The following is a 13,104-nucleotide window of genomic DNA, read 5'->3' as shown; positions in this document are numbered from 1 at the left end:
TATTTTAAAGGGCAATTTAGGAGTAGGTATATGGAAAAAGAAAAAAAGATTACCCATGGAAGGATTGCCAAGAATTGTTATTTTGGACTGGCCCACCTGTAGTCCTTTTTCACATATGCTCTGAACCTAAATAAACAAAACATGCCATCTTGCAGTCACATTACATTAAAAATGTGAAAAGATACTCAATAAACTCGTTTTAAGTAAAATCCAAGCCTCTAAACTATATTTTTACATTATAGAAATTATAAATATACATGCTAGTTTACTTATAACAACTAAATATCAGTGTAAAACTGGTTTAAATTTCCAATGTAACCATAGTTGAAATCTATTTTTTGTTTATGCCAAGTCGGACAGATACTCAGAATTCACGACATTCGTATATATAAGCATTCCCTTTTAGGGAGAATTAGAATTGGCAAAATATTTGAGAGATAGTAATCCATCTAAACATCAAAGGAGAAAAAATAGTTCTCAGCACATATAATCTGCAATAGAGAACATAATCTACTTTTTTTGATCTTTATTTTTAGTAAGAAGATAATTGCTTTACAATAGAATGTTAGTTTCTGCCATATAACAAGATGAAAAAACCACAGGTATACGTATGTCCCCTTCCTCTCAAATCTCCCTCCCACCTCCCACCTGATAATCTACTTTAATAAAAGGAAAAGTATTTATCATCTATTACATTTGGGGGGGTGGGAAATAGCTCTGATCAAAGAAAAAAATGAACATATCTGAAAAACAAATCACAAAACAATGAAATACTCTGCGCTACTAAATCACTTTTCCATTTATACATCAACAAATTGTTAGTTTATAAAAATCAAGTGTACTGAATAACTGCAAATTTAGTAACCTACAATGCAAACATTTTCAAATTATTTTTTATAAAATGAGTTCACTTACCTTATACCGATCAACCATCAGAAATGCATAGGATTCTGAAAGCTCTTTATCTAAACGACCATCAAACTTCAGTTCTCTTCGCTTTTCTGTAAACTAAATGAAATTAAATCTGTAACAATGCCTTAGCACGTGTCTATGTTTTTCAAGTAAAGAGTTTCAGGAATTTCTCAGAAATTCCAGATCAGTACTTCTTTGGTGGTCCAGTCATTAGGACTCTGCACTCCCACTGCTAGGCACCCAATTATGATCCCTGGTCCGGGAACTAAGATCCCACAAGCTGTGAGGCACAGCAAAAAAATTCCAAACCTACCAAAATGGAAATTATCTTTTCTCTCCTTGAAATTTATGCACTTCATTTTTTCCTCATTATAATTAGCTCTTTAGTCTTAAAATATAGTCAAATAAGCCTCTAGTGCTAAACAATTTTAACTAAAATTCTATTAAAATCTTACCACACTTTTTTTTTAAAAGCTGCAATGGGTCTTCAATGCTGCCACGGGCTTTTTCTAGTTGTGGCAAGTAGGGGCTACTCTTCTAGAGGATCTTCTCACTGCAGTGGCTTCTCTTGTTGCAGAGCACAGGCTCTAGGGCACTCAGGCTTCGGAGCTGTGGCTCTCCAGCTCTAGAGCAGCTCAATAGTTGTGGCACATGGGTTTAGCTGCCTCATGGCATGTATGATCTTTCCATACAAGGGATCGAACTTGTGTCCCTCTGCACTGGCAGGCTGATTCTTAACCACTGGACCACCGGGAAGTCCCTCCCATCGATTTTTAAGTTCATATTTTGATTATCTTTGGATTTCTCGTTTTATCTGACATGGTGCATAGCATATAGTTGTTTTCATTGCTGAGTGGTGTCTGATTCTTTGTGACTACATGGACTGTAGTCCGCCAGGCTTCTCTGTCCATGGGATTTCCCAGGCAAAAATACTGGAGAGGGCTGCCATTTCCTTCTCCAGGGGATCTTCTCGACCCAGGGATCGAACAGACGTCTCCTGCATTAACATGCAGATTATTTAACACTGAGCCACCAGGGATGACCCACTGCATATAGCAGGTGGCTTAATAAATCTTTGTTTAATGACCAACTTCTAGACTATAAACCCAATTACAACAAGGAAAAATGTTTCATTTCTTTGCAACTGTATTCTCAGTGCCAAGTACATAAGCCATGCTCCATACCCATAAGAGTGACTTGATCTAAGTACATCTGAACTGTAAGTCACCCTAAACTGCTAGCGTTCACTTTTAGACACATACAGATATGGAGCCTGTATCTAACAGATTTACATGCAATATTCAGGCTATTACTGATCTTCAATAATATAATGAAGTTTTAGACTAAATTTTTATATGAATTAACAAATAATCCCTATCATACCATGAAACCACATCAAACTACCAAGGTTTTAATTTTCTCTGGGAGCCAGTAACATTTAGTTACTTTAGGGATCTTTTCAAAGTTAAATACTGACAGCACTGGATTAACCAACTTTAAAAGTACAAAATTAATAGCATTTCATGTGCATTAGAAAGCAGTATACACATCAAATATTTCCAAACATGTCATCTGTATTAACTCCAAGACTATTATGGCTTTTCCTAAACCAAAACAGTATTCTAATTTGTACATGAAACTTTAATTCACTACCTAAAAGTCTCAAATACTCCCCTTTGTTCTCACTAAGAATTTCTACTAATGATATTAAATTCAATTCAATTACCTGGCAATAATTAAGGGAAAAATTAAACATATCCTAAAAATAAATGCACATCTTATTTCATTAACCTTGGAACCTAAGACACAACACACTCTTAGAGATTCCACTTAACTAACATGTGCTTGAAAGATCAAAAGCCTTCTGATGAATTTACAATGATGCCACTAAACAATAAGTTATCACTATGCTTAAAATTCATTTTTAATAAAAGAAGTTATTTTATACAATCACACAGTAACACACAGATAAACACAGTGCAATATCAATAGTGTTTAGGGGAAAAACATGTCATTTAAAACTTGTTTTTCCCTTTCATAATTTGGCTTTCCAAAGAACTTCAGCATTTTTTTAAAAAAGTAAAACAAATACCAGCTATTAACTGGTTCTGAAGAATCTTACAAAAGGCACAATCTAAAACATACCTCCTTTTCCAAAAGCTCGTTATGTATCAAGCAAGCACGCCTGTAGTTAAAATTTGCTACTGAAGTTGGTTCAAGGTAAGATGAGTGGAGAATATTTAAAACATCTTCAAATTCCCGAGAGCCTGGAGTTAATGGCTGAAAAAGTGCTAAAATGAAAAACAGTATTAATCTTAAAATTCCATCTTAAAAGTAGTTTCTTATATTTTTGTGGCTTTAATATAACTTTATAAATAGAGTGAAAAAAATGATCAAGGCTATCTTATTTTGTGAAGTGCAAAAGACAGTTAACTGAAGAAAAAGTCTAGCTGCCTATTACTTGGGTGTTTTGTGACATGTAAAAGAAATACTGATTAATTCATTGAAGAAAAAACTATAGGAATGAGCATCTGGCATTACACATGCAGAAAAGGAAGCTACAATTTGGCAAAACTTAGCAGACACTACACTAGGCAACCTAAACTACTTAAAGATGTCTGTGTATATTACTCAAAAGAAACTGCATAAACTCAAATTACCTCAACTCTTATTTTATGTTACACATAAGTAGTATGTCTAGGACCATTTATTTTAGCAAATTAAATGCTTACGCCATAAGTAGAAGCATAAAAACACTTAAGACATTTAGGTGTCTATAGAATAAAATTATTCTATTTGGTTTTTAAAACTAAAGTTAGAATAACATGCTGCATCCATTACCTTCTTGCATTACCAACATAAAGTAGGAGGGTATTTACTACGAAAACTTGTTGAAATGGAAAGATGTGGGACCTTGGAGTCAAACCTGGACACAAATATCAGCTCCAGTATTTACTGGCACTTGACCAACGACTACACACTCCCTTTATTTAAAAAAAAATACTTAAATAGTCAATCTGCTCTTCAATCAGGAGGCTAATAACCTCAAATTTCCACTTTGTGGATGAAATAATTTGACTTATAAACTTCAAACATCAAGTCTACATATATGTATATATTTTCCCCAAACCAAAAATAACCACTTTCACTGTTATTCACAGAACAGATGTTATATGCTATTACCTTAATTTCTTTCAAGATACTATTTATAAAGAACCAATAAATGTCAATCAAAATACCTTTAGGCCACTACTGGAAACAAGTGTTCCACTTGTATTAAAGAGTAGCAGTTTCTACTGTATTCTCTATTCAGTTATTAAGCTTTAAAGAACATACTGTCAAAGGATATATCCATTCATTTACCAATGTATATATTACAAAAGTTTCTGTAAAAGCAGTAGCTTTTAATGAGAGAATGTCTGCAGAACAAATGATTCCCACTACTTCAGAATTACACACTAAAAAAGCGAGGGGTGGATATAAAATCAACATTACTTATAATAATACAACAAAGACAACAGGAGTAAACAGGGGGGAAAAACACTCAAAAAGAACTATTACATGCAACAAAGTATCCTATAATCAACTTTTCAGCAGATGGATACACGCAATAATCTATTCATCACAAGCTCCAGGAGAGGAGCTGTAACGCCTTCTTCCTTCCCTTTACTCGGGGTGCTGGCCCCAAGGTGAATGAATGAGGACGCCAATAAAAACAAAAAAAGATAATAAAATTCGTCAAGATTTTTTTTTACACTAAATACAAATATGTTCTAAACTACCAAAATATGATTGTTGTCATTGTAAATTAGGTCTCACAAATTCAACAACTCAGTGAAGCTGAGAAACAGCAAAAAATCCATTCTCTCAATTCAAATCTGTTTTACAGAATGTTGTAGGAGAAAATGTTTTATCTTTGTGTCTATCCCCAACTAAACTGGAAAAACTTGTGAGGGAAAACAGCATGTGGAGTAGTTTTTGTAGGCTTTCACATACAAAATAAGCAAGCGTGATTTTTAAAGTTGGATTTTATACATGATTATGTTTCTAAACTAACAAGTGCCTTCAGGTATCTAAAAATGTGACAAAAAAGTATCAAGTGGCTTTAAATTTCTATATTTTACTAATCTACATAAAAGAAAATATTTAAAGATATTACAACACTATTTCCACCATCAATCTAACCAAAAGTGAAAGATATCAGTTAAATCATAAAAATGTATATAGAAATTAACTCTCAAATCACTCTCTAAAAAGTACTTAACATTTGTTTCATTCCAAAGCAATGTCCGAGAGTCACCTCAAATGTACTTAAGTAGTCTGCCAACGTGAAAACACTTGTGAGGTTTTGTTTTTTTTTTTCCAGAAAAAGGTGCAAGATTTTAGGTCTAACAAGAAATACTTGTATCCTAAGTATTTCAAATGTCTCAATTGGCTTTAGCAGTTAGGCTAGAGTTATAATTTCTATTTTTTATTCCCAGTTATCACTTTCTAGAAGAATAAAATTTTGCTATAACTATTTTTAAAGGTTTCAAGTCAATGTGCTAGTAATGGTAGTTTAGAAATATAAAATGTTCTGAAAGTACATTCCCTGGTGGTCTATTTGTCCTTAAGAACCACTGAAGCATGTATGTGATCAACACATCCTGTCACTTCTTTTAAAGAAAACATACAGATGTCACAGTATCATCATCTGAGGCAATAATAAATCTAAGACTACCCAAATGGGGAACGGAACATTTTATATATTAATCACCCATTTCACATAAGGAAGTCAGTATCCAATAAAACATTCTCCAGATTCTGACAATTTTTGAGTCTAACCATTAATGGCTCATTATTCCTTTTCAGGTATGTACTAATAGCTTTATACACATTATCTCATTTAATCACCAAAACCACCCAAGGAAGTTCATTATGGCTACTTCACAAATGAAACTGAGCTAACACTTAACTGGGCCCAAGGTTAATGTATGAATAGGGCAGGCGGAATTCAAAGTAGGCTTCCTAGCTGCAAATCCTACATCCTGAACGGTAAATAAAAGATGTAAATGGGCATGTAAGAGCTGAAACCAATCATTCCAAGAGCTGGAAAAACAGAATTATTTCCTTATTTTAGATCAAGAAATTGTATTAGCTATATGGATACTAGCTATAAGAAAAAAAGAATTTGATGTCTAGCATGTTCTTTCTAACCTCTTTTGTCTACTTTTAAATCTTTTTTTTTAAAAAATCTCATTTCTTAATATTTGTCTCATTTAATGCATTTAACAGGATCAAAAGCCATAACAACCTTTTTTGGTTTATAAAGGTTAACTAACAGCAGTCATAATTCTTCCAGACATTAAGGAATACATAATTTTGCTCATGTACAGGCTTTCCAACAAATCTGTTATCAGAAAGATAAGTTACTGAGTTTACTTCTGATATTAACAAGGTTTCTCTACTGACAAAACGGATTATGAATGCGTTTCATCATTTCTTTTCCCCTCCTTTCTGGCCACACCACGTGGCATGCAGGATCTTAATTCCCCAACCAGGAATTGAACCTGTGCCCCTGCAGGGGATGCAGTGTCTTAAGCACTGAATCACCAGGGAAGTCCCTTTTATAGATGTGTTTTTATGGGATTCAGGGAAAGAGAAAGGTACTTGGAGATATATAATTCAACTAAGGAAACTGATTATACCATCAAATCAGAACTAGAATATTTTATATTATTTGCAGCATACAAAACATAGTAAACATACTAAGAATTCAATGTTAAATTTAAGGAACTGGAACAGACATAAAACTAAGATCATAAAATAGCTTTGTTCCTCAGCCAAAGAAACATTTTTCGACTACTTTCATTAACTTATTTAGTATCAATGCCAATCTTTGTGTTTGTATTAAGATTATGTGAATGTAAAAAAAATATATATATATATACCTAAGTGTAAAAACAAGCTAAACTTTTAAAATAAGATGGACCAATATTATAAAAATATACCAATGGAAAATATAAAATATGTATTTCAACTTACAGTAATTCATGGAAGAAAAGGTAATATGAGTAGGCTGGCAATCACATTGGTCTGCAATTCTCTCTGAATCTATCTCTGATGTCTACTAACGACTAAAATACAATGAATATCCATTTGTTCCTCACAACAGTTTATTTTAAAAATCACTTTTCTCCAGTCTAATAAAATTACTAGACATAATACTGTAGGAATGGATGATTCATCTCTAAATCACAACTGAAACATTAAGTGTAAAATTAAGAATGAACATTCTAGCAGAAATCTAGAGATAACAAACATGAAACTTAACCTTTTTGGACTGGGGAATATGTCAAAGAGTTTTTACCTCCATTACTTACAATTTGTATGATCCTATCAAATGTTTTATGTGAATGACTGAATTCTGCCTATACTTTACTGCTTGGAAGACTTCTACCAATGGAAACCTGTGGTACTTGGAAACAAGTCATTCATATAAAACTTTAAAACATCATGCAAATTTCCTTAAGACACTTAATCCAAAGTCTTCAAAAAGATAACTCCAAACTTTGTGGGAAAAGATGGGGACATGGGAGGAGAATTGGTCATTAATTCTCCTAAACTAGACCAGTATGGACACAAATGCATGAGATCATTTAGTTTGTGATGCATCTCTTGCAGGTGCAGGAGAGCAGTTAATCTTGTTCCCTACATAAAGCACTAACCAACAAACATTTTCCAGAAAGTCAATCATCACTACATCACTTCCTAAGAATTTTGAAGAGAAAAATTGTGTCAAATACAGTTACTGATTTTGAGGACTTACACTACTAGATTCTAGAGTAAAAGAAGGCAAGTGAAACACCCACTGAGGAAATGCAATTCCACAATTTGGTAAAATGCAACAGTGCCTCCTTACAGTGCAGAGAGTAGCCTGTCCAGTAAGTAAAAAGAATCAACAATCATAAAGAGTAAAATTTTACTCTAGTCAACATATCACTTAATCTGTCAGTACTGTTTACATGTGTTAATTTTATAATGAACATAATTTGTCAATCTGAAAATTCCCCAGGATGAAGACATACTAAACATCACTAAATTTAATAGTTGTTAATTAAAAAAAAAAAAAAAAAAAACCTAACTTTTCTATAATGAAAAAGAAATAAGTATTTTATGCCTAGGTTCAAATTCCAACTCCACCTTTTACTAGCTGTGTGACCTTGGGCGAGTTATTTACCTCAGTAGTTCACTTTCCTTATCTGTAAAATGGGAATAGCACCTACCACACAGGATTACTTAGATTTAATTAACACATATAAACTGTTTGGAACAGCACCTACAACTTACTAAGCACTATGAAGTGTTTGCAATATTATCACTTAATTAGAATGGCAGTATTTTGGATGTTCTGCTACTGTGAAGACAAAGATAGGCAAGTTCTACTTACAAAAGTTTATCTTTAAGCTACCAAGAATACAAGTCCTAATCTTTATTTTTACTGGAAAAGCAGTCACAAGCAAAGGCTTGCCATATTAAAATACAAATGCAACAGAATCTTTGATACAGAAAAATTCAAGAAGAGGTATCTAATATTCATGATAAAAGACTCAGATGACCAGCATGAATACCTAGCCAAATTCTATACATAAGTGTTACCTTTCAAGTCTTCCAAGAGGGTATTATTTGGGGATCAAGTGTGAAACTAGCAGAACCTACTACCCTGTTTTTGATAAAGCTGTTTTTTTTTTTATGAAAAGTTGGATTTTTCTATGAAATTCCATCACCAAGTATTAACTTCCTTCACGTTGGGCAGGATGAAGTCCACGATGGTAAAAAGCTGCTTACTTAAGTTTTAAAAGCTCTATTTAAACTGCTACTGCACTATTTGAACAGCTGCTGCTTGGTGCAGAAATATTTACACAAGTTAAAAATTATTCATTTTCATTAAACATGAAAAAAGTTTACGTGTTATATTTTCCTTACCAAAACCTTTCTGAGAGAGAGGAGAAAGGTAACAGCCTCTGCCTCTAAGTGAAAATGGAAAATATAAATTTTCCCCAAGGGAGCATGAGACTCTGGGGAGAAAATGAGGTTTTATACTTCTTAATTCCTCAATTATATCTTTTAGTGTGTTCAAATGAAGTCTATTTTAGAGCAGCCTCTGAACATATTAAAAAAAAAAACCACACACACTAGCCAACAGTTCCTAGTGCCATCCCACATTCCAAACAGATCAGGAGTTTTAGGCCAATTTTCTGGTCCTATGAGAAGTTAAAATGAGGTACATCGTGCGTTATGATTTGGTTAAAACTTTTTAGAAAACGGACTGCAAAACTCTATCAAGCTAAAAAAAAAAATTAAAACAGGAAAAAGTTCAAGCTACTATTTCAACCTTACAATCAAGAGTCCATCCAAATCTACTCTTAACCTATTCTCTACCAATTTATAATTGAGGCTGAAATCTAATTTTCCTCTTATTGACTATACATCTTAACTAAATAAACCCAAACAATTGATGATCCTGACCCTTAAAGAATCCTCTTGAACCCTGAAATCTATTACATTAACTCAAAAGATATTTCTAGAAACAGTCCTCCTGCTAGCGGAGGTAACTTCATCCTTCTCAGCCTGGTTTCTCACACCAAGAATTCCCTTGGCTTTCTCATCCAAACAGAAATTAACAACTTGACTTTTTTGTCAGTATCTTACTGACAAAAGGCTATCAATTTCAGTTGTGCAAATGTAGCGGTTGTGCACGTGCAGAGAGGAAGCACATGCTTCATTCAAGATTCTCCTTACCAAGACTCACGCTACAAACAAAAAACGTTTCCTACAAAGAAAATTCCTATTACTTTCCAAAGTAAATCTGAAAAACGGAACCACGCACTAAAACAGGAGGGGAAAAAAAAAAAACCCGCTTTAAATTGACTAAATTCAGGCAGAGCACCCCAAATCACTGGATGGTCAAAAATTGTATTCTAAAAACAGAAAACGGTAATTTCCTCCATGAGACAGGTGTCACAATATGGCATAAAATTTTAGAAACGTTACATTGTCCATGTAACTGTTCCCATTTTTGTTCCACGAACCAGACTGGATCTCTCAAAAAAATTTTCCTGAAGTTCTCTCATTTGCAAAATCAAGTCAGTGACTCTTGGGCAAAAGCTCCCCTCCATTTTTTTCATAGGGAAATTACTGCACCAAGAACCTACCTTCCCCATCTTTTCGAATACAACGAAAAACAAACTAAGGCTTGGATTTAAAGAGAGCCCTATCTAGCGCTTCAAAAACAGGGCGGGGGAAAAAAAACTACATGGAAATGAAGTGTGATGGAAAACAGCAGTGTGCATGAATCACATCTAACGGAGATTTCTAAACAAGGGAAGACGCTGACATCGATCAAATTTCAAGTAGACATAGAGCTGAAGAATTTCCACAGGGAGAAGCGCTTGTGGTCCTCGCAATGCAATGGCCTTGGAGAAAGCCCCAGAATCCATGGCCAGGGGTTATTTCCACAGTGAGACTTCAGAAGCATCTTTACAGGAGGACACATCAGCTTCTCTGCCTTCAAGGGCTGGGAAGGAGGGGCGCCGAGCACCATCTTTCCTCTCTGGGAGCTGCAGCCTTACGGACAAGCTTCAAAACTGAGCTACTTCCAACTTCCACGGGGAGAGAGGGAGCAGGGAGCGTGATTCCACCGCTTTCCTCTCGCACCAAGCGCAGCAGCTGGGCGGCCGAGGCTGAGGGGAGAGGCGGCTGGCGCTGCATGCGTGTTTACGTGTCTCGGATGGGTGTGGGAAGGAGACAGAGAGGTTCTAATGAAAAGATGGAGGGGAGAGAGAAAGAGGGGTTGGGAAAGAGGGGAAGCACCACCTTTCTTTTCTCTGCTCTTCCTGGGGATCTGAAAACTCCTCCTAATGGGTCTTTCGGGCTCTTCAGGGCCTTTGGGCAGTGCAGCCGCGCCCGCATCAGAGGAGTCCTGAGGCTGCTCGTGGCAGAGGCTCGGGGCGGCCTCGGAAGCTGCGGTCTCCTCAGGCCCGGCGCCGCCGCCGGGCTCCGCGATGCTGAGGCCGCCGCCATTTTGTGGGGAGGACTCAAGCTCCGGAAGCGTCTGCTTCATCTCGTCGTCTCCGCCGCCGCCGCCACTTTCCCAGTTCGCGTCCGTCGGCGGAGAGACCTCCACCTCCGCAGCAGTCGCCATCGCGCCGGCGTGAGGAGCTCCGGGAAGCTTCGGCCGACAAGGTCGACGGGGGTGGGGGGAAGGGGCGGCGGGCCGGCCTCGCCGCCAAGCTGCTCTCAGCCCACCGACCCCCTTCCCCCCGTGGCCGCGGGCCGCTATCCCCGCCCAGCAGCCTCTCGGGAGCCCTAAAGCGGGCGCCCCAACCGTGCCGCCCGGCCCCGGGAGCCGCTCCTCGCTCGGGCAGTTCTTCAGCCGGCCCCCGCCACTCAACGTGCTGGCGTCGGGGCCTGGAGGGGGCGGGGCCATCACGGAGCGTTCCGCCAATGAGGACGCGGCGCCCGCCTCCGCGGGTGCGGATAGACGGCGCCAGGGGGCGGAGTCTCGGAGCGCCCGAGCCCGCCAAAAGGGGCGACCGCAACACCAGACGAGTACCTCGACGCCGCTCCCGGCTGCGGGTTAGATGGGTCTCCCGGCGAGCTGCGAGTTCCCGGACCGCGTTCGGCCAGTGCTCCGGGCGAGGGAGGCGTGCGGCGCCAAGTCCTGGGAACGCAGGCGTCGCCTCTTTCCGGGCAAGATTACCTCGCTTCTCCCCGCAAGACTTGCATCGGCCAGAACCGGATAGAGGCAGTGGTTGTGGGATGATTCCGGCTTTGTTAAATATTTGCATGCATATATAAAGGCTTGAAGTGGTGATATGATAGTGACTGCAGCGATAAGAGCCTGAAAGCCACGGGGGCCCGCTTCAGTGACCTGTTAGTCCACTGGATCTTATATTTTTACAATAGATTACTCCCACCCGCCCGCCTATTTTTATCTAGAAGGGTTAGAACCAGTGGCACGCCTCCAGCAAGCTGTAAATTCCTTGGTCCTTTGATTTGACTTCACAGCCTAATGTTAACAGGATTTGGTTCTGGGGAGCTTGAGAAGGGCTGCTAGCTTTTAGATTTTCCATTGCTGCTTCAGTTTTCCTATAGCTAGTGTATATTAAAGAAAAATATAAACATTTGCAGCTACGTTAAAAGATACACAGCAAGCGATCGTCTTACCTTAAAACAACTAGACAAGTTAGGAGGCCTTTTAAACAGCTTATGCTGGTTAGGTTGAAACTTTGGGCAATGGTGAATACAGAAATTTCTTGCGTTCTTTCTATATGCTAGGCACTGTACCTGGCGATTTATATATACTATGTTCATTAAATCCTCACAACAACAGATGTTAGGGAGATGCTATTATGCACAATTTAAAATAAGTGCTGCAGTTAGGAGTATGGGATTAATAGAAACACTACTATATATATCAAATAGATAAGGATTTACTGTATAGCACATGGAATTCAATATCTTGTAACCTATTACAGAGAAGAATCTGTAAATCATACAGTTCATTTACTATAGTTGTAAATCAACTATAGATAAGAGATAAAATGTTGCAAGACAGAAAAAATTTTAATAAAATGAGAATCTGAAGCCAGGTCTATTTAAATAGAGTACTAGCCCTTGCCTGCTTTTTTTTTTTGCTTTTAATTGGAGGATAATTACTTTCCAATATTCTGTTGGTTTCTGCCATACATAAAAATGAATCAGCCATAGGTATACTTATGTCCCCACCCTCTCGAACAACCCTCCCACTGCCTGCTTCTCTTAAGATCTAATATTCACAGTAGCTCTGTATCTTTATGCATTTTATATATGGAGAAATGAGGATTGATATTTTGCTCCATCTCCAAGCAGTAGGATCAGGATTAGGACCCATATCTCTATGCTCAAACTCCAGGAGTTGACCAAATGTATAGTGATAATAAAACCCTAGGGCTTGCCACGTGGCTGCTACTTAAAGAGCATTCCTAAGGACAATAGTAAAATTGGATTCCAATGTCCTGTGATAAATATCATATCTGTTTCACAGCTTATAGGAAAAGCTGCTCATGACTTGCCCAACCTATTTGAATCAGCTAGGTATATCATAGAAAAGTGAATATAATATAAAACAATTATTCCTCTTAGTAAATAGTTAATGTAAAAACACATTTT

At 37.4% G+C, this 13,104-nt stretch overlaps 1 protein-coding gene across 4 annotated transcripts in view; it reads right to left on the bottom strand.

Moving 5' to 3' along the window:
• TASOR (transcription activation suppressor) overlaps positions 1-11,353 on the bottom strand; it is a 48,408-nt gene extending 37,055 nt beyond the window's left edge. For all 4 annotated transcript variants that reach the window (XM_043887027.1, XM_043887025.1, XM_043887028.1 and 1 more), the window contains exons 1-4: positions 10,768-11,353; positions 3,058-3,203; positions 916-1,008; positions 54-126 (exon numbers count right to left, since the gene is read on the bottom strand). In XM_043887027.1, coding sequence (XP_043742962.1) covers positions 54-126; positions 916-1,008; positions 3,058-3,203; positions 10,768-11,095 — 640 coding nt within the window. In that variant the 5' untranslated portion in view covers positions 11,096-11,353. The remainder of the gene's footprint in view (positions 1-53; positions 127-915; positions 1,009-3,057; positions 3,204-10,767) is intronic.
• Positions 11,354-13,104: the final 1,751 nt, after the last annotated feature.

Source organism: Cervus elaphus, chromosome 24 (genome assembly GCF_910594005.1).
Source record: "Cervus elaphus chromosome 24, mCerEla1.1, whole genome shotgun sequence".
In the NCBI taxonomy this organism is placed as follows: Eukaryota; Metazoa; Chordata; class Mammalia; order Artiodactyla; family Cervidae; genus Cervus; species Cervus elaphus.
Note: the sequence above shows the minus strand (reverse complement) of the source record. Positions and strands in the feature narration are given on the sequence as shown.